The 21,530-nt window shown below is 37.3% G+C and overlaps 1 protein-coding gene across 8 annotated transcripts in view; it reads right to left on the reverse strand.

Annotated features, from left to right (window-relative positions):
* DIAPH2 (diaphanous related formin 2) overlaps positions 1 to 21,530 on the reverse strand; it is a 1,061,378-nt gene that overhangs the window by 724,103 nt on the left and 315,745 nt on the right. For all 8 annotated transcript variants that reach the window (XM_086388307.1, XM_086388306.1, XM_086388305.1 and 5 more), the window contains 2 exons: positions 17,216 to 17,512; positions 15,446 to 15,560 (listed from right to left, as the gene is read on the reverse strand). In XM_086388307.1, coding sequence (XP_086244433.1) covers positions 15,446 to 15,560; positions 17,216 to 17,512 — 412 coding nt within the window. The remainder of the gene's footprint in view (positions 1 to 15,445; positions 15,561 to 17,215; positions 17,513 to 21,530) is intronic.

The following is a 21,530-nucleotide window of genomic DNA, read 5'->3' on the forward strand; positions in this document are numbered from 1 at the left end:
AAACACTTAAAGTATCTGGCATATAGTAAGTGCACTACAAATATCAACATTTATAATTGCTAAAATTATTACTTTGGTTGAGTCTGTGATAGATAGTTATCTTCACTCTCACAAAATTCTGTTTGATGGTTTTTCTACTTTACTAATCATAAATCTACTTTTGTTGTTGTTTAGTCACAAAGTCATGCCTGAGTCTTTAGGGACCCCACGGACTGTAACCTGCCAGGCTCCTCAGTCCAGGGGATTTTCCAGGCAAGCATACTGGAGTGGGTTGCCATTTCTTTCTCCAGGGTATCTTCTGGATTCAGAGATCAAACCACATCTGAAGTGCAGGCAAATAGTTGTTTAAACAGAGACAATAAGAAATTAAGTAGTTTCCAAAGGGTCAAAGAACAAATCAGGAAATAGACATCCACCTCTGTTTACTTAAGTGGGCCAGCCATAAATTTTAAAACTATTGACTAAATCAACCATAGGCCACTATTGGAAAAATCAGACTTTCACATTTGAAAAATTTAACAAAAATCTGTGGTGGCACACACACACATATATACCCCTAAATTAAGTGAATTACTAAATCATAGGAACTTAAATGACAAATTAACAAACTACCACAGCCAGACTCAAGTAAGTAGTTCTCTACTATTCAATTAGAAGAATTTTCAGAAAACAGACTCATATATATATATATCCATCCCAGAATCAATCACTGAGTACACATGCACTTCTTAGTATGTGCCTAAATTTTAGGTTAGCACCCATACTTTATTTGGTTGGTACTATGAAACTAAATACATATATATGTTCATATTCTCATCAACACTCAGTCATGTCTGACTTTCTGCAACCCCATGGGCTGTAGGCCACCATTCTCCCCTGTCCATGAGATTCTCCAGGCCAGAATACTAGAGTGGGTTGCCATGCCCTACTCCAGGGGATCTTCCCAACCCAGGGATCAAAGCTACGACTCCTGCATCTCCTGCATTGGCAGGTGGATTTGCTAGCACTGAGCTACCAGTACACAGGACTGTAATTCACTTGCCTGTTCATCGAACACACATACTTCCCAGAAGCTGTACTACATGCTGAGAATCAACAGTAAACAAAATGGAAATATTTCTTCCTCACTGCAAAAAGTTCAGTATCTGATGAAGTCAAAAGAATGAAGAGAATTATAATGCATTCTGACAAAAGTGTCATCTAAATGAAAAACTGGGGAAAGTTTGGAGTGAAGTTGCAAAGCCTTATATCTCTGTTTTCAGAACAAAAGAGTTCAGTATAAGGATATTTTATAGAGAGTGAAATGTCAAATGACCTTGAAAAGGATGAGTTTAGATGTTCCCTAGAAGACAATGGGTAGTCAGTGAAACATTCCAAGCGTAGGAGTGTCATGATAATTTATATTTTAGAAAGACAATTCTGAGTAGGTTGTAAAAACTGATGACAAGGCAAGAGGACTGACAGCAGAGAGACCACTTAGGATTCTTCTGAACTCATCAAGGAGAGATTTCTATCTAATCATAAATAATCTATACAGTAGGCAGCTTCTGAAATGGCTCCCAAATGCTCCCTGCCTCCTGATATTCATGGCCTTGAGTAAATTTCCTCACTCTGTGTTTCAGGGCTGGACCTAGTTAATTGCTTCCAATGATGAAATCAGGTTATAAAAGACTGTGACTTCCACTTCTTATGGGTGTGCACAATTTGATGAAGCAAACTGTCTTTTGTGAGTTACATTACTGAGAGGCCCATGAAGTAAGGAAATGAGGGCAGCATCTATACAAAAGCCAGTAAGACAAATGGAGGACCTCAGCTCAACAGTCTTAGAGAAAAGGAATGCTGTCAAAAATCATATGGGTGAACTGAAATCATCCCCCATTCAAGTCTTCAGATAAGACCACAATCCTGACAACACCTCATAGGCAGCCACGTGACAGACTTTGAGGCAAAGGACTCAGCTAACCTCTGCCATGATTCGAGAAAATAAATATGTATTCATTTAAGCTGATAAATTAGGGGATAATTTGTTATGAAACTATAGGCAACTAATATCCACAACAATAAAATAAGAAGTTAAAATTCTTTCAACATACACAAAATGTGAACCTGTTTTCAAGTGTAACTGTATTTCTAGAAACTTGTGTTAAAATGCAAGTGATATTTTTAACTTATACTGTTTAATTTTTTGAGTCACCTCCCATACAGTAATTGGAGGGCACTTAATTTAGCTCACTCAATCAACACATCTATGAGGGCTTCCCTCATAGCTCAGTCGGTAAAGAATCTGCCTGCAATGCAGGAGACCTGGGTTCGATTCCTGTGTCGGAAAGATCCTCTGGAGAAGGAAATGGCAATCCACTCCAGTATTCTTGCCTGGAAAATCCCATGGACAGAGGAGCCTGGTGAGCTACAGTCCATGGGGCCACAAGAGTCGGACATGACTTAGTGACTAATCCACCACCATCAACACATCTACAAGACATTAAACATGATATGCCCACAGAAACAGAGATAAGAATTGTGGCTGACAGAAGCAAGGGATAGGGGGTGGGGGGACTGGATGAAGAATAGACAAAAGGTACAAATTTCCAAAGGACAAAAGGTAAAATAAAGTTTTGGTGATGTAATGTACACCATGGTGACTGTAGTGATCTATATACTGTATTGTAATATTTGAGTTCCTCAGAGTAAATAAGCTCCAACACAAGGAAAAAATTTAAATTATATTTTGCAACATACTTATATGCATATATCAAATTATTACCTTGTATACCTGACACTTACACAACATTATGTATCAATTATACTACAATAAAACTGGAAAAAAAATAAGCAACTAAGAAACCAGAAAATAATATGAATTAAAATTATAATAATACCAAAAATACACTTTAAAATTAGTGAAAGCAAGGCAACACTCAGATATTACTGAATAACATATTAAAAATATTTTAATCTACTCTTACCAATAAGGACTAATAGGCCAAAGAGATTACTTACATATATTGCCTCAGAAAAGCTACCAGATTTGCATATCCCTAAATTAAATGTATTTCTCGTAAACTAGAGAAATCTCTTCTCTTACTTCTTATATCATGTAAAATATATAGTCTGGAACTGGTATAACTGCCATCAATATACAGTTGGATTAAAACACACCTTTTAATAGTTTTATATAGCTGTGTGAAGAAATTCCACTGGATTGCTATGTAAATAATTTCTATTTACCAAAATAAAACTAATTTAGCTAAAACAATAATTCAAAATGTAAATGAGTATCTATGTGAATTGTAGATGCTATCAACTGAACAACTGTTATTGCGCCTAATCCATACAGTGTTTATAAGCAAAAATTACTGAAATGAAGAGAGACAGTCTTACTAACTCATAGCTAAAAAGTATCATATTAAAATAATATAAGCTATGTACAGTGCTATAAAGCTAAACTCAAAGGAACACCATGAAAATTGATTTCATTGCTTTATGCATCCCATGTATATTAATATACCCTTACAAAATGCCTAATGACATGAAGACCTCATTCCTTCATTCATTATTAGAAGAGACAGACTCCAAGTCATAGCAATGCTTTACAATTGATAGATCCCATCCAGAAAATATCTTAAAAATCGTAGACACAGAAAAAACAACCTCATTCCCTTCCAAACATACACCTTCCTAGCTTTGGTTTAAGCTCTAAAGTACTGTATTCAATTATACATTTCATATATACAATCTTGTAATGGATGCAATATATATATAATCGTATTAAAAAGGAATCAGTTAACTATGCAACAAAACTCACAAACTATGATACTAAGGGCATAAAAGCCATTGTTACAACACAGGGAAGTGACTAAGAATGAAACTGGGTTCTGACCACAGCTATGCACTTACTAGATGTGTAACCAAGACATAATTCTTAATCTCCCTTAGGATCAGATTCCTCACCTATAAAACAATAATACAGATCTTTATGGACTAATGAGATATGAATTACAAAATGTTTATCACAGCTCTTGGGACATAGTAAAGCATAAGAAATGTGATATTATTATTATTTTGATTGCTATTGTTATTTTTATTTGTAGTGATGGTGCAGGGAGTAAGAAGTACAGTCAGGAAAAAGGCATTTCAGAGGCTACTCATTCAGAAAGTTTAAGATACACTGTCTCAATCTCTCTTTACAAATAGTGACTCTTCAGTTCAGTTCAGTCACTCAGTCGTGTCCAACTGTTTGCAACCCCATGGACTGCAGAACGCCAGGCCTCCCTGCCCAACACCAACTCCTGGAGTTTCCTCAAACTAATGTCCATTGAGTTGGTGGTGCCATCCAACCATGTCATCCTCTGCCGTCTCCTTCTCCTCCCGCCTTCAATCTTTCCCAGCATCGGGGTCTTTTCAAATGAATCAGTTCTTTGCATCAAGAGGCCAAAGTATTGGAGTTTCAGCTTCAACATCAGTCTTTCCAATGAACACCCAGGACTGATCTCCTTTAGGATGGACTGGTTGGATCTCCTTGCAGTCCAAGGGACTCTCAAGAGTCTTCTCCAACACCACAGTTCAAAAGCATCAATTCTTCAGTGCTCAGTTTTCTTTATAGTCCAACTCTCACATCCATAAACGACTACCGGAAAAAACATTGTTTGACTGGATGGATCTTTGCCGCCAAAGTAATGTCTCTGCTTTTTAACACGCTGTGTAGGTTGGTCAAAACTTATCTTCCAAGGAGCAAGTGTCTTTTAATTTCATGGGTGCAGTCACCATCTGCAGTGATTTTGGAGCCCACAAAAAATAAGTCTGCCACTGATTCCACTGTTTTCCCCTATATTTGCCATGAAGTGATGGGACCAGATTCCATGATCTTAGTTTTCTGAATATTGAGCTTTAAGCCAACTTTCTAACTCTCCTCTTTCACTTTCATCAAAAGGCTCTTTAGTTATTTTTCACTTTCTGCCATAAGGGTGGTATGATCTGCATATCTGAGGTCATTGATATTTCTCCCAGCAATCTTGATGCCAGCTTGTGCTTCTTCCAGCCCAGCGTTTCTCATGATGTACTCTGCATGTAAGTTACATAACCAGAGTGACAATATTACAGCCTTGACGTACTCCTTTCCCAATTTGGAACCATTCTATCATTCCATGTCCAGTTCTAACTGTTGTTTCCTGACCTGCATACAGATTTCTCAAGAGGCAGGTGAGGTGGTCTAGTATTCACATCTCTTTAAGAATTTTCCAGAGTTTATTGCAGGCCACAAAGTCAAAGCCTTTGGCATAGTCAATAAAGCAGAAGTAGATATTTTTATGGAACTCTCCTGCTTTTTCAGTGATTCAACAGATGTTGACAATTCTCTGGTTCCTCTGCCTTTTCTAAATCTAGCTTGAACATCTGGAAGTTCAGGATTCACATACTGTTGAAGCCTGGAATGGAGAATTTTGAGCAATACTTTACTAGAATGTGAGATGAGTGCAACTGTGTGGTAGTTTGAGCATTCTCTGGCATTGCCATTCTTTGGGATTTTCCAGTCCTGTGGCCACTGCTGTGTTTTCCAAATTTGATGGCATATTGAGTGCAACACATTCACAGCATCATATTTCAGGATTTGAAATAGCTCACCTGCAATTCCATCACCTCTACTAGCTTTGTTCAGAGTGCTTCTTTCTAAGGCCCACTTGACTTCACATTCCAGAATGTCTGGCTCTAGGTGAGTGATCACACCATTGTGATTATCTGGGTCATGAAGCTGTTTTTTGTACAGTTTTTCTGTGTATTGTTGCCACCTCTTCTTAATATCTTCTCCTTCTGTTAGGTCCATACCATTTCTGTCCTTTATCAAGCCCATCTTTACATGAAATGTTCCCTTGGTATCTCTAATTTTCTTGAAGAGATCTCTACTTTTTCCCACTCTATTGTTTTCCTCTATTTCTTTGCATTGGTAGCTGAGAAAGGCTTTCGTATCTTTCCTTGCTATTCTTTGGAACTCTGAATTCAAATGGGTATATCTTTCCTTTTCTCCTTTGCCTTTCACTTCTGTATTCACAGCTATTTGTAAGACCTCCTCAAACAACCATTTTTCCTTTTGAATTTCTTTTTCTTGGAGATGGTCTTGATCCCTGCCTCCTGTACAATGTCCCAAACATCTGTCCTTAGTTCTTCAGGCACTTTGTCTATCAGATCTAAGCCCTTGAATCTATTTGTCACTTCCACTGTACAATCATAAGCGATTTGATTTACGTCATACCTGAATGGTCTAGTGGTTTTCCCTACTTTCTTCACTTTAAGCCTAAATTCGGCAATAAGGAGCTCATGATCTGAGCCACAGTCAGCTCCCAGTTTTGTTTTTGCTGAATGTATAGAGTTTCCCCATTTTTGACTGCAAAGAATATAATCAATCTGATTTCGATACTGATGATCTGGTGATGTCCATGTGTAGAGTTTTCCGTTGTGTTGTTGGAAGAGGGTGTTCGCTATGACCAGTGAGTTCTCTTGGGAAAATTCTATTAACCTTTGACCTGCTTCATTCTATACTCCAAGGCCAAATTTGCCTGTTACTCCAGGTATTTCTTGACTCCCTACTTTTGTGTCCGAGTCCCCTATAATGAAAAGGACATCTTTTTTTGGTGTTAGTTCTAGAAGGTCTTGTATGTCTTCATAGAACCATTCAACTTCAGCTTCTTCAGCATTACTGGTCAGGGCATAGACTTGGATTACCATGATATTGAATGGTTTGCCTTGGAAACGAACAGAGATCATTCTGTTGCTTTTGAGATTGCATTCAAGTACTGCATTTTGGACTCTTTTGTTGACTATAATGGCTACTCCATTTCTTCTAAGGGATTCCTGCACACAGTAGTAGCTATAATGGTCATATGAGTTATAGTTAATAGTGACTATTATAATTAAGTAATAACACAGATCTCTGCCTCACAAATTCCTTATTTCTATTTTACATAAAGAAGATAACTGTTCAATGCCAGAACATGTCAACAGGAAATAAAAAATTACATCATCATAAATTAAAATACTTTAAATGTTCATAATAAAAAAAAAAACTTTGATAAGGTGATAATCAGTACATATATATAGAATCCAAAGAACATATATATATATATATATATGCAAGTGGTAAAAGTGTACAAAAGTATGCACACTTTCTGAGGCCAATGGTACCCCACGCCAGTACTCTTGCCTGGAAAATCCCATGGATGGAGGAGCCTGGTGGGCTGCAGTCCATGGGGTCGCTAAGAGTCGGACATGACTGAGTGACTTCCCTTTCACTTTTCACTTTTATGCATTGGAGAAGGAAATGGCAACTCACTCCAGTGTTCTTGCCTGGAGAATCCCAGGGACAGGGGAACCTGGTGGGCTGCGGTCTATGGGGTCACACAGAGTCGGACACGAATGAAGCGACATAGCAGCAGCAGCAGCAGCAGCAGCAGCATGCACACTTTCTGAGGCTTCCCAGGTGACTTAGTGGTAAAGAATCAGCTTAAAATGCAACAAATCCCTGGGTAGGGAAAATCCCCTAGGGGAAGAAATAGCAGGCCACTATTAGCTTCCCTCATATGGGCTCAATAAAGGACAGAAATGGTATGGACCTAATAGAACCAGAAGATAATAAGAAGAGGTGGCAAGAATACACAGAAGAACTGCACAAAAAAGAGACGATGGTGTGATCATTCACCTAGAGCCAGACATCCTGGAATGTGAGGACAAGTGGGCCTTAGGAAACATCACTAGGAACAAAGCTAGTGGAGGTGATGGAATTCCAGTTGAGCTATTTCAAATCCTGAAAGATGATGCTGTGAACGTGCTACACTCAATATGTCAGCAAATCTGGAAAACTCAGCAGTGGCCACAGGACTAGAAAAGGTCAGTTTTCATTCCAATCCCAAAGAAAGGCAATGCCAAAGAATGCTCAAACTACCACACAATTGTACTCATCTCACACACTAGGAAAGTAATGCTCAAAATTCTCCAAGCCAGGCTTCAGCAATACATGAACTGTGAACTTGCAGATGTTCAAGCTGGTTTTAGAAAAGGCAGAGGAACCAGAGATCAAATTGCCAACATCCGCTGGATCATGGAAAAAGCAAGAGAGTTCCAGAAAAACAAACAAACAAACATTTACTTCTGCTTTATTGACTATGCCAAAGCCTTTGACTGTGTGGATCACAATAAACTGTGGAAAATTCTGAAAGAGATAGGAATACCAGACCACCTGACCTGCCTCTTGAGAAACCAGTTTACAGGTCAGGAAGCAAGTTACAACTGGACATGGAACAACAGACTGGTTCCAAATAGAAAAAGGAGTACGTCAATGCTGTGTATTGTCACCCTGCTTATTTAACTTCTATGCAGAGTACATCAGGAGAAACGCTGGGCTGGAAGAAGCACAAGCTGGAATCAAGATTGCCGGGAGAAATATCAATAACCTAAGATATGCAGATAACACCACCCTTATGGCCAAAAGTGAAGAACTAAAGAGCCTTTTGTTTCAAGTGAAAGAGGAGAGTGAAAAAGTTGGCTTAAAGCTCAATATGCAGAAAACTAAGATCACGGCATCTGGTCCCATCACTTCATGGCAAATACATGGGGAAACAGTGGAAAGAGTGGCTGACTTTATTTTTCTGGGCTCCAAAATCACTGCAGATAGTGACTGCAGCCATGAAATTAAAAGACGCTTGCTCCTTTGAAGGAAAGTTATGACCAACCTAGACAGCATATTAAAAATCATAGACATTACTTTGTCCACAAAGGTCCATCTAATCAAGGCTATAGTTTTTCCAGTAGTCATTTATGGATGTGAGAGTTGGACTATAAAGAAAGCTGAGCACTGAAAAATTGATGCTTTTAAACTGTGGTGTTGGAAAAGACTCTTGAGAGTCCCTTGGACTGCAAGGAGATCCAACCAGTCCATTCTAAAGAAATCTGTCCTGGGTGTTCATTGGAAAGACTGATGTTGAAGCTGAAACTCCAATACTTGGGCCAGTTTATGCGAAGAATTGAGTTATTTGAAAAGATCCTGATGCTGGGAAGGATTGCGGGTAGGAGTAGAAGGGGATGGCAGAGGATGACATGGTTGGATGGCACCACCAACTCAATGGACATGAGTTTGGGTGAACTCCAGGAGTTGGTGATACACAGGGAGGCCTGGCGTGGTGCAGTTCATGGGGTCACAAACAGTCGGACATGACTGAGCGACTGAACTTAACTTTCATAGCTCAGTTGGTAAAGAATATGCCTGCAGTGCAGGAGACCCAGGTTCAATTCCTGGGTTGGGAAATTCCCCTGTAATTGGAAATGGCAACCCACTCCAGTATTCTTGCCTGGAGAATCCCATGGACAGAGGAGCCAGGCAGGCTACAGTACATGGGGTTACAAGAGTCGGACATGACTTAACGACTAAACCAGACCAGAACACTATTCTTGCTGGGAAAATCCCATGGACAGAGGAGCCAGGTGGGCTACAGTCCGTGGTGGTTACAAGAGTCAGACAGGATTACTGACAAAACAACAACAAATGTATGGTTTTTAGCTGGCTGCCTGAAAGAATTAAAGCCTTCTCAGTTTGTTCCTTTTCATATTAAGGTTTACAGTAAGGAGTATGCATATTATGTTATTAAGATGACAAATCATTTGTTAGGACACCAGGTCTCTCAGGACACTTTAGCACCATTTATCAGAGTTGTGCACTGAGTCTGACATCTCTTTATTTTCAACTGATTTCCAAGAATATCTATATTAAAAGAGATGAATTAGATATTAATACTTTTGTTGGTGTTTTTTTTTCACTAAACATATAAGACTGTGTTAAGCAATCAAACAAGGGTGGTTATTTTCAAAAGCAGCCAGCTGATTCTAAGACTAAGAAATACAATTTAAAATATGATCCTAGAGGAAAACTGCTTTTACATAAATACATCTTCAGACTCAGTTCCACAATAATTTTGAAGCTAGCCTAATATCTCAAGCATTGAAAATGATCTTTATATGCATTTGAAATATTTATAACATCTCAATTTTCTATTATTATTAAAGCTAAATTGAACTATAAAAATATATTATTGAGGAAACCAAATTTTATTAACCTTCTATGTTTGTTTCTTACATTTCCTCCAAGCAACATTAAAACCAAAGAAATTCCTTACAACTTACACACACAGACTATCTTTGTTCTTCCTGAAGCCTCAAGAGAACCCTAGAAATTCTAATTAGAATTAGCAGTTATAACCTACATATTTTATTATTATTTCAAGCTTGGTTAATATTAACCATCATTACTTTAACTAATATAATATCATTATTACCTATAATTACTACAGGTTTTTAAGAAAAATGACACTATTATCATAACCTTAATGTTTATATATCCCCAAATATCATCAATATGAAGAATAAATAAAACTAGAAAACATATCCAAATTCCAACAGTTACATCTATGACATATAGTCAAAAGTACTCTATGTTGTTGTGTTAGTTGCTGAGTTGTGTCCGACTCTTGGCGACCCTATGGACTGTAACCCACCAGGTTCCTCTGTCCATAGAATTCTCCAGACAAGAATACTTGAGTGGGTTGCCAATTCCTTCTCCAGGGGATCTTCAACACCCATGAATCAAACCCAGGTCCTGGGCATTGCAGGCAGATTCTTTACCATCTGAGCCACTAGAGAAGTCCAGGGTCTTTGCTAACTACCTGTATTATACGCATTTTTCTTTATTAATACAGAGAGCATTTTGAGATCTACTTTGTCATACAGCATCATTAGGCTTGTAAGAAGAGACTAAATATTGCAAGCATGGGGACACAGGATTGGGAACTGGAATAAACTATAGAGATTAAGAATTCATACTCATCAGGATATTATCACACATTGTCTGGCCTACTGGCATTGATTCACAATCAATGATCCATCATCTATCTGTGAATTTCCATCACCTATATGTCTGCCAAAGGCCTGCTCAATGGTTAATCATCAAATTATTGGGCCCCTAAGGCTTAAAGAACAAAACCCCATTTTCTCAGTGTGAAGTTCACCTCACCACCTTCACTCCAAGTCCAAGACCAACAGGCTGTGTTTTCAACACAGGTTGCACTTCAGCCTCCTACTATTTTGCTAATGTTGTTCTCTGACTAGAATGCCTTCTCTCCTTCTCCCTCTATTGAAATTTTCCTTAAAATTCAAGGCCCAGCTCAATAGATCCCTCTGGGATCTCCATTTGCCCTGCTCAAATTTAACTATTTCCATTTTGTGCTCCCTTGGCTTTTAAAAAATAGCTAGTCTAATTTTTAATAAAAATTGATTAAATGGCATATACCTCTTTCTCTATTCTTTACTACATATGTTCCTTGATATCCAGATAAGACCTTATTCATTTATCTCCCTCCTATTTATTATAGGACCTTACACATAGAGTATGTGCATGCATGCTAAGTCACTTCAGTCATGTCCAACTCTGTGTGATCCTATGGACTGCAGCCTGCCAGGCTGCACTGTCCATGGGATTTTTCAGGAAAGAATACTGCAGTGGGTTTCCGTGCCCTCCTCCAGGGGATCTTCAAAACCCAGGGCTTGAACCTGCATCTCTTACATCTAACCTGCATTGGCAGGCGGGCTCTTTACCACTAATGCCACCTGGGAAGCCTGTGCTATACATAGTGGATACCCAACAAATATAAATTAAATGAAATGAGAGATCCATCTTCTCCTAAAATAGAGATACTTTGAATTATAATAGGAACTTTAAAGTAATTTTCTCTACAACTCTAAGAATAAGTGATTCAAATAGAAAATATGATGGTACTTTCCCATATTAAATATTTACATGTTTATTTACAACAGGTATTAGAACTAGCCAATTTTAAAATTTATTTCTATTTAGCAATCTAAAGCAAATTTAAACTCAAGTGACACATTTTTTAAAAACACAGACTAGTAATGCTTTACAGTGCATTTAGGGAGAACAGAAAGGTGAGCTTTCCAAACCTCTTACAGGTAGAGGAATTTCTCAGAGGTTTTGGAACACTGGGTCTAAGAGTTTTGGAATTAGATCTTAGAAATGAATATGTTGCTCCTTCCAGAATATAGCTGGGAGAGTAGCAAACAGCAACAGAATAGGGAAAAAAGTGGTGCCCTGGAGCTAGGAAAGCCAGGGCAGTGTGGTTTCAGTTCCCTAGAGCCACAGCCTCCAGCTGACTTCTTACTGATCCTGCCACCTATTGACCAAGTATGAATCAAGGCACTGCAACTGACAAGGAATTTCAACTGTTACAATTAAGATCAAACAATAGTTATTAAAATAAATGGAGGCATGTATCATTCAAGTTTGTTTTGACTACGTTATGAAATATGGGCTTCCCAGGTGGCTCAGCGGGTAAAGAATCTGCCTGCAATACAGAAGACGGAGTCGCAGGTTCGATCCCTGGGTCGGGGAGATCCTCCGGAGGAGGGCATGGCAACCCACTCCAGTGTTCTTGCCTGGAGAATCCCATGGACAGAGGAGCCTGGTGGGCTACACTCCATGGGTCACAATGAGTCAGACACGACTGAAGCAATTGAGCACATGCACATGTTATGAAATATGCTATGATGTGTAATTGTTCCTTTAAATGTCCCTTCAGAAATAAATCTTAGTAACAGTAATGGTACCCAAAGGTGATCCCGACCAGATTTGGACTCAAATGTTCAAAATTAGGTCTTCCCTGATGGTTCAGGGGGTAAAGAATCCGCCTGCAATGCAGGAGACACAGGAGACACAGGCTTGATCCCTGGGTTGGGAAGATCCCCTGGTTAAGGAAACGGCAAGCCACTCCAGTATTCTTGCCTGAAAAACACTATGGACAGAGGAGCCTGGTGTGCTACATTCCATGCGGTCACAAAGAGTCAGACACAACTTAGTGACAGGGATTCAAAATTAGGAAAGTAGAAGTAGTAGTAATAGCACATAGAAAATGCAGAGAATCAGAGTTAAGACAATGGAAATGCAGAATTCTCAGCAGTGAGTACATAATAGCCTTTACATAACTTTTGTTTGATTTTAATTTGGTTTGATTATGGTTTAGCAGCCAGAATAAGAACGGCTTCTACTCTAGCTGACTGGCTATGAGCAGGAAATTGTCATGCTGAATTGACAGTTGTATTAAGTGTCAATATCTAAAACAAGATACACACACACACACAGCATCATGTTAAATCAAAAGGGAAGGGAAATTGATATTTATCGAGTGCCTGCTATATCAAGTACCATGCTGAGTCCTTTAAATACATAACATTATTTAATTCTCATACTACTAGTTAAACATCAGTCTTTCTTATTTTACAGATGAGAAAATTCAGTCACAGAGGTTACTAGTATCACAGCTGAAATACAAGTATGTGATTCCATTTCCCCTGGGCTTTTCCCACTATACCACAATACCTTGAGAAACTCTCTAATGGATTTTATATTAACCTGCATGCATCAAACTTCACTTTGTTCATTTGTAAAACAGAGTTCGGTTTAATCATTTCTAAGGTCCAGATGGACTCTAAAATTTTATGAAAAATATAATTCTTATGGGACTCAATATAAATACATCAATAAGTAAAAGAAGAAATGCTCAACACAAAATGTGCAAACAAGTTCTCAGAAAAAGAGGTTAAAATTGCCTTTTAAGAGAAGAAAAGCTGCTACACTTTTAAGGAGCAAAAATTGTAACATGGATGATTTGCCATTTACCTCTGAGATGGGCAAAGGTTGTAGGGAAACAGGTACTCGTATATATTTTAGATGTAACACTATAAATGAATACAAACTCTTTGGAAGGAAATTTGGTAATATTTATCAAAATTTCATTTCATCTAAGAATTTCACTTCTAAAATTTACCCTACAAATAAGTCCTATGTGCACAAAGATATATATGTAGATACATGTTCACTGCAGATTGCTTGAAATAGCAAAAGACTGGAAATAATCTCAATACCCATTAAAAGGTAATCAGTTACATAAATTCAGACGGGGTCTATATGACAGCATTCTATGTATTGTGTAAAAAGAACACAGTAGATAAACATAAACTACTATGGAAAAATATTCAAATATATAAAGTGAAAACAGAAAGAAGTGAAAAACAAAAAGTGATAAAAACACATATGCTTCTATAGGCATAGACTATTTCTAGGAGGCAATGTGAGAAAACAATAAGAGTGGTTTTCTCTGGGGAAGAAGCTGTAAGTCTGGGATTGAAGGGATATGTTTACCATGCATATTTTTATTATTATTACCAATACCTTGATATAAGCATATTTTAGTTTTTCAACTGAAAAAAAAAACAGATTATAATAAATAGTAATCTCTGGAGTTCTTGAAGAATCTTTTAAATGTGAAGTTTACAAGAGCAAATGAGGGGGGAAAAAAGGTTTAGTAGGAATTTTTTAAATGTCAAAATTCTTCAGAATACTTTAGTTCGCCCGATTTCTGTGTATGCGTGAGCTTCAATCTATGAAGAAAAACAGATACAGCACAAGAGCCTCCATTGCATAAGATAAGCTAGAAGGGCTGAACAGGAATAATTTTCACCTCCCCCTCTCTCTCTCTGAATCTTCCAAAATTCACATTCTCACATTCTAGGGCATGTTGTGACAAATCAGACAAATGAATGGTAAAGGTGCTAATTCCAAGGGCATGGGCGTGTGGAATATATCAATTTCTTAGTTGTAAACACTCACTCAGGCTGAAAAAAACTCCTACGCTTAAGTAAGCTATCAGTTCTACAATAATTAGTAAAATAGCAATGTTAAAATAGCAAAAGTTCACAAATCACAATGATTCATTATGAGATTGAGAAGTTACCTACATAGTACCAAAATTAGGTGTGACATTTATAGAGGTTAAGGATCTAATTATAAAAAAGGTGCTCAATTATCAATCAGTAAAATATATTTATTAGTTACCAGATTTTGATATTATTCCAGAAAAATCTGCATATGGAAAAAAGTATAAAATTTCTTCAGAAATCAAATGGATTATTACAAATGTAAGACTGTATAAGCACTATGAAACCAATCTTACTCCAGTTTCATGGAAACTTCTGAATCCTTACTATTCTTTTACATTATTTTCCCTTACACAGTTTATCAACAAATTCATCACCTTTGCTTCTCAGTAAAGATGATAACTTTATAACGGAGGAATGTAAACAAAAAAATTAAAACATTTTATTTTAAATCATAAAAATAAAACCCATATTTCCAGTTGAATAATAATACTTATGCAAAATAAAATTTAAAGGAAAAAACCTATCATTTTTTAGTTGCTGGGTACAATAGAGTTAATAGGTCAATCTAATATATTTGACTCTACCCCCAAACTATACACCTACACATTACCAGAAGTTTTTAGCAAAGCACCAAATTCAACATATCAGAACAAGAAATTTATATTAAAAATATAAAACATACCTTTCATCTGGGTAGCAAAATTCAGTGCCAATTTTGCAAAGAGATCTGGATTTTCAAACTTCTCCTCCTTGACTTTCAACCAGAAACAATTCTCAGACAGTTCTTTGGGTTCAATCTGAAACAAAAATAACAAAGAGAGGTTTTTAAATTATTACTATGCATTTATTTTTTCAAAGAATTCACTTTCACCAAGGTTGAACAAATTACCTTTATTCACCAACCTACTAAATCAATTATAGGATCTATCAAAACAAAACTTTCTAAGTAAACATTCATTAGGAAAGTCACAGACTTCTACTGGTGTACAGAAATGTACACAACAGCAATAGGTCATGTAGCAAATTACATTTTAAAAAATCTTCTACTTGAAGGAATCTTAAAAAATAATTGAGTAAATCCCTCCCCTCAACTTACATACATTATTCTTACTCCTGGATTTTTAAAAATGGGGAAACTGAGATTGAGAAGAATAACTCTCCCATGTTTACTGACTAGGTTGCAGACAATAACCATAACAGCTGACAATTACATACCTCCTATGTGTCACTCTTTTAAGTGATTTCACATATTAATTCATCTCATCTAATCCTCACAATAATCCTCTGAAGCAGGAACTGTTATTATCTCCATGTTAAAAATGAGGAAACTGAGCCCTGGGATGTTTGAGGAGCTGCCCAAGCTAGTAAATGGTGAAGATGAGATTTAAACTCAGGCAGCTTAGCTTTGCAGAATTGTGCTCTTAGCCATTGAACTGAAATCCAATATTAGAACTGTGCATCTTCCACTACATATCATGTTTTCTGAGACTGTATGTGCCATTACTGCTTGCCATTACTGTATGCTTAACTGCTAAATAAGCATATCATGACATTTACACACAGATAACTGGGCCAGCAACTGCTGGATTCTATAGTTTGGTTGATCATGTATAATAAAAAATAGTTACATTGCAAAAACATTTAGATCTCATTTACTTTTCTGAGCAAACCACAAATATATGCTTAACTGTAAAACTGATTTAACCATTATTCTGATCAGACCAATTTAACATATGGATACTGTCAGATATCACTGATATGTTCTTGGAATAGGCATTTCCACAGATGATGGTCTACGCAACTGTATTTTCATTACATTTAGTTCCTACTGAATGGGGACTGTGTCAATCTTGATAATAAGATTTTCATAAGACATGTTATTTAATAAAAATAAAGCAAAATAACATTCAATGAATCTTTCACAAATCATATAAAAAACAATTACTTTAATGTCTACACTGAATACTATCAGTGATTCCACACTACCTGAAAGTTTAAAACTAAAACAAAATTTCTAAGAACAAAAATAACTAAGATAAAAGGGCTCATTAATAAAAAGGTTATATTTAAGAATGTTAGAGCAATTAAAGTTAACAATGGTAAAAGAATCAAAATTATTTTTCGTATACTATTTTCACTTTGATTTACCTTTCGCCTTCTATGTTAATTTCAAGTTACCTTTAGAGTTTCCAATTCTCTAGTTATGAAAGATGAACATAAGATGGTGAACTCACAAGCAAAAGCAAAAGAATCAATGGTCATGTTCTCAAATGTTACATGGAGTAATTTTGTAACCCGCATGGACTGTAGCCTGCTGGGCTCCTCTGTCCATGGGACAGACATGACTTAGCAACTAAACAACAACCATAACAACATATAGCAATACCGTCATTCACACATTAATGAGCAATTAGGGCTAGACAAAGCCAAAAAACTATAATCATAGCATTACCTTTGACCAATTGATCCTCTTCATGGACACCTCAGGCGTATATACTTTTTTCTGCTTCATTCCATATGGCAGATCAAGGGGTACTCCCAGAGGTGGAGGAACTCCTCCAAGGGGAGGTGGTGGAGGAGGTCCCCCAAACAGTGGTGGTGGTGGTGGTATTCCAGGCATCCCAGGTAAAGGAGGCGGAGGAGGGGGACCTACTCCGGGCAGAGGTGGTGGAGGTGGAGGTGGGGATGGCCCACCACCTGGCAATGGAGGTGGTGGAGGAGGGCCTGGAATTCCTGATGAACTAGGTCCCTGAAATATACAATAAACCAATGTTTATTTAAATGTTTACAGTACAGCAGAGTAGCAAAGAAAACTAATCAGTAGACATTTGTGGTTGGGTTGTTTAAGATTCATTTAATTTTGACAACATCTAAGGGCTTAAGAGTGGGCTTCCCTGGTGGCTCAGATGGCAAAGAATACGCCTGCCAAAGCAGGAGACCTGGGTTCTATCCCTGGATCAAGAAGATCCCCTGGAGGAAAAAATGGCAACCCACTCCAATATTCTTGCCTGGACAATCTCAATGGACAGAGGAGCCTGGTGGGCTACATACAGTCCAGGGTTGCCTAGAGTCAGACAAGACGGAGCAACTAACACACAAGCGCTTAAGAGTACGTGAAAAAGACTTGCACAGATTTTTGATAAGCATTATAAACCCTGGAGAATGACTAACTCTGCTAATATACTAAGGCTAGGAAAGGTGGCATACTCCAAGATTTTCGGAAATACTGCTTCAAAATAATTAAAACTTACCTTTTATTATAAATTTATGAAAAGAAGAAGCACTGTGTATGGTTTGAGCCTGCTGGCCTAGTTGGTATGAACTGTCGCTATTGTTTAGTCACTCAGTCATGTCCGATTCATTGCAACTCCATGGACTATTGCCTACCAGGCTCCTCTCCCCATGGGATTTCCCAGGAAAGAATACTGGAATGGGCTGCCATCTCCTTATCCGGGGTATCTTCCCAATCCAAGGATCGAACCCTCATCTCCTGTACTGGCAGTCAGATTCTTTACCACTGAGGCACGAGAGAAGTCACATTGGTATGAATATAAGATGATTACTACAAAATAATAGATTTGATTCCGTTGGGTCCAGTTAGCTTTACACAAAGTATCTGTCTCATAGCACTAGTAACTTAGCTGTCTTCTAATACTAAGAATTAACAGAAAGTAACTTATATTTATTGATTTAGAAAAGGCAGAGGAACCAGAGATCAAGTTGCCAACATCTGTTGGATCATCAAAAAAGCAAGAGAGTTCCAGAAAAACACCTACTTCTGCTTTAATGACTATGCCAAAACCTTGGACTGTGTGGATTACAACAAACTATGGAAAATTCTTAGAGATGGGAATACCAGACCAGCTGACCTGCCTCTTGAGAAACCTGTATGCAGGTCAAGAAGCAACAGTTAGAACTGGACATGGAACAACAGACTAGTTCCAAATAGGAAAAGGAGTATATCAAGGCTGTATATTGTCACCTTGCTTATTCAACTTATATGCAGAGTACATCATGTGAAATACCAGGCTGGATGAAGCACAAGCTAGAATGAAGATTGCCGTGAGAAATATCAGTGACCTCAAATACTCAGAGGACACCACCCTTATGGCAGAAAGCGAAGAAGAACTAAAGAGCCTCTTGACGAAAGTGAAAAGGAGAGATAAAAAGTTGGCTTAAAACTGAACATTCAGAAAACTAAGATTATGGCATCTGGTCCCATCACTTCATGTCAAACAGATGGGGAAATGATGGAAACAGTGAGAGGCTATTTCTTTGGGCTCCAAATCACTGAAGATGGTGACCGCAGCCATGAAATTAAAAGACGCTTGCTCCTTGGAAGAAAAGCTATGACCAACATAGACAGCATATTAAAAAGTAGAGACATCACCTTGCCAACAAAAGTCCATCTAGTCAAATCTATGGTTTTTCCAGTAGTCATTTACAGGATGTAAGAGTTGGACCACAAGGAAAGCTGAGCACTGAAGAACTGATGTTTTTGAACTGTAGTGTTGAGAAGACTCTTGAGAGTCCCTTGGACTGCAAGGAGATCCAATGAGTCCATCCTAAAGGAAATCAGTCCTGAATATTCATTGGAAAGACTGAGGCTGAAGTTGAAACTCCAATACTTTGGCCATTTCATGCGAAGAACTTACTCATTTGAAAAGACCCTGATTCTGGGAAAGATTTTAGGTGGGAGGAGAAAGGGACGACAGAGAATGAGATGGTTGGATGGCATCACCAACTCGATGGACTTGAGTTTGAGTAAGCTCTGGGAGTTGGTGATGGACAGGGAATCCTGGCATGCTGCAGTCCATGGGGTCAGAAAGAGTCGGATATGACTGAGTGACTGAACTGAACTTTCATTTGCATATTAAATCCAGGTTTATCCATATTTTTACATCTATTATTTCTTTTCATCCTTATAATAACCCTATAATGTAGGTTGGGTATTTTTATCTCACTCACCATTAACTCCCTTGTTATACATGAGCAAACTGTAACTGCAAACAGGTTCAATGCCTAATCAAAGGTTGCACGGCCTGAAATGTGATTAAGATTTACATGTGGTTTTTCTCATATCTAATGCAGTCCTCTTTCCACTACAACAGACAAGCTCCTCATGAATGAGTGTCAGTTGTCTTGAGGGGAACTAATAGAATGAAGTATGAGGAGATTACAACTTGTTTCTCCCACCAGAAAGGAACACTTAGCTCATTCTCTAATAATGATGCATGACAGCTGACAAAGATCATCCCATTCCACACTATTCACTTTTTTGATAATTAATCTGGACCTGTTTCTTTAAACCATTACTGATCACAATGGTTCACTTTTCAAAATGAATGTAACAGTGAATTTGATAATTGTACACTTTCCTAAGAAACTCCTCCAAAAGAATACACATCTTCTGCAGTCAAGATATGACATTACATTAACTGAATGAAAAGTTTAAAATTATTAACATTTGTTGGTATACTATTATTCTTATTTGGGGAGAAGCTTTTCTAATCATTCCTAATATGAATTTCCACCATGGACTACTTAACTGAGCTAACCAAACCTAGAAATATCTTTACATAATGAATAATTGAAAACCTATTTTTGAATAATCAATTTTAAAGGGCTGGCCCATCTGCAAGATTGTTAAAAATGAACAATCACAGGTAGATAAAAACATTTCTCCTAATATTTAATGCACATTGTCCAAATATTTTAATCATATATATGGTTTTGTGTGTACCTACAGACATACAACTTAAGTGTTCATATACTTAAACGACAATCCTCTCCTGGAATGTAATCCCCTCCTGAGATTAAGAAAAGGGACAGGAATAAAATATGTAAAATTCTTTCAATTTTATTTTTAATGTAGCAAAACTGTAGAACACTCTGACTTTCCAATCTTGATTGAGATATCAAAGAAATTCTGGAAAAAATTAATATAATCCTTCTGAAAAGTTCAGTAAATTAGAAATGTACCCTACAAGTTTTGTGTATAAATGAATTTGTTTAATAATTTGAATATAAATGTGTATCCTATTTTTTGTATTAATAGACAGCAAAATGAAAGTAATACTTTTATGTAAACATCAAGTTTTGTCTCTATGAGATCATTATGATATGAAACTTGTGTAATTACAAAAATGCTATTACTTTAAAGTAGCTTTTTTTTTACTCAAGTTAAATATATATTTAACAAATTTAATTAAGAAAATCTCCAATGCTTCTATAAAATACCATCCAGCCTTTAAAAATCAAATCATATGAGCCCTTTTCTTCCCTCCTATGAACAATTAATTAGGAATAGAACAACTAAATGAGACCACAATAGAGAATTAACAATTGAATAAACAAATAAACATTTACTATTTGATACAATGTAAGGTGCATGAGAAAGTATTGTATATCAGTTAATAATAAATAAGCAAGTATGTGACTAAATGCTAAGGCCCTGTGCTAGGTGTAGTCAGGACTTTAATAATAACAGAAAGTAAAGACACTGTCCTCAAGGTGCTTATGTTGATTTGAGTGTTCTACAAAACTCTAAAACTAAAAGTGTTAGTCGCTCACTTGTGCCTGACTCTTTGAGATCCAATGGACTGTAGCCTACCAGACTCCTTTGTCCAAGGAATTCTCCAGAAAAGAATACTATAATGGGTAGCAATTCCCTTCTCCAGGGGATCTTACCAACCCAATGATCAAACCCGAGTCTCCTGCATTGCAGGCAGATTCTTTACCATCTGAGTCATCAGGGAATACCAAAA

Source organism: Bos grunniens, chromosome X (genome assembly GCF_055505025.1).
Source record: "Bos grunniens cultivar Pamir isolate PY7600 chromosome X, Bosgru_T2T1.0, whole genome shotgun sequence".
Taxonomy (NCBI): Eukaryota; Metazoa; Chordata; class Mammalia; order Artiodactyla; family Bovidae; genus Bos; species Bos grunniens.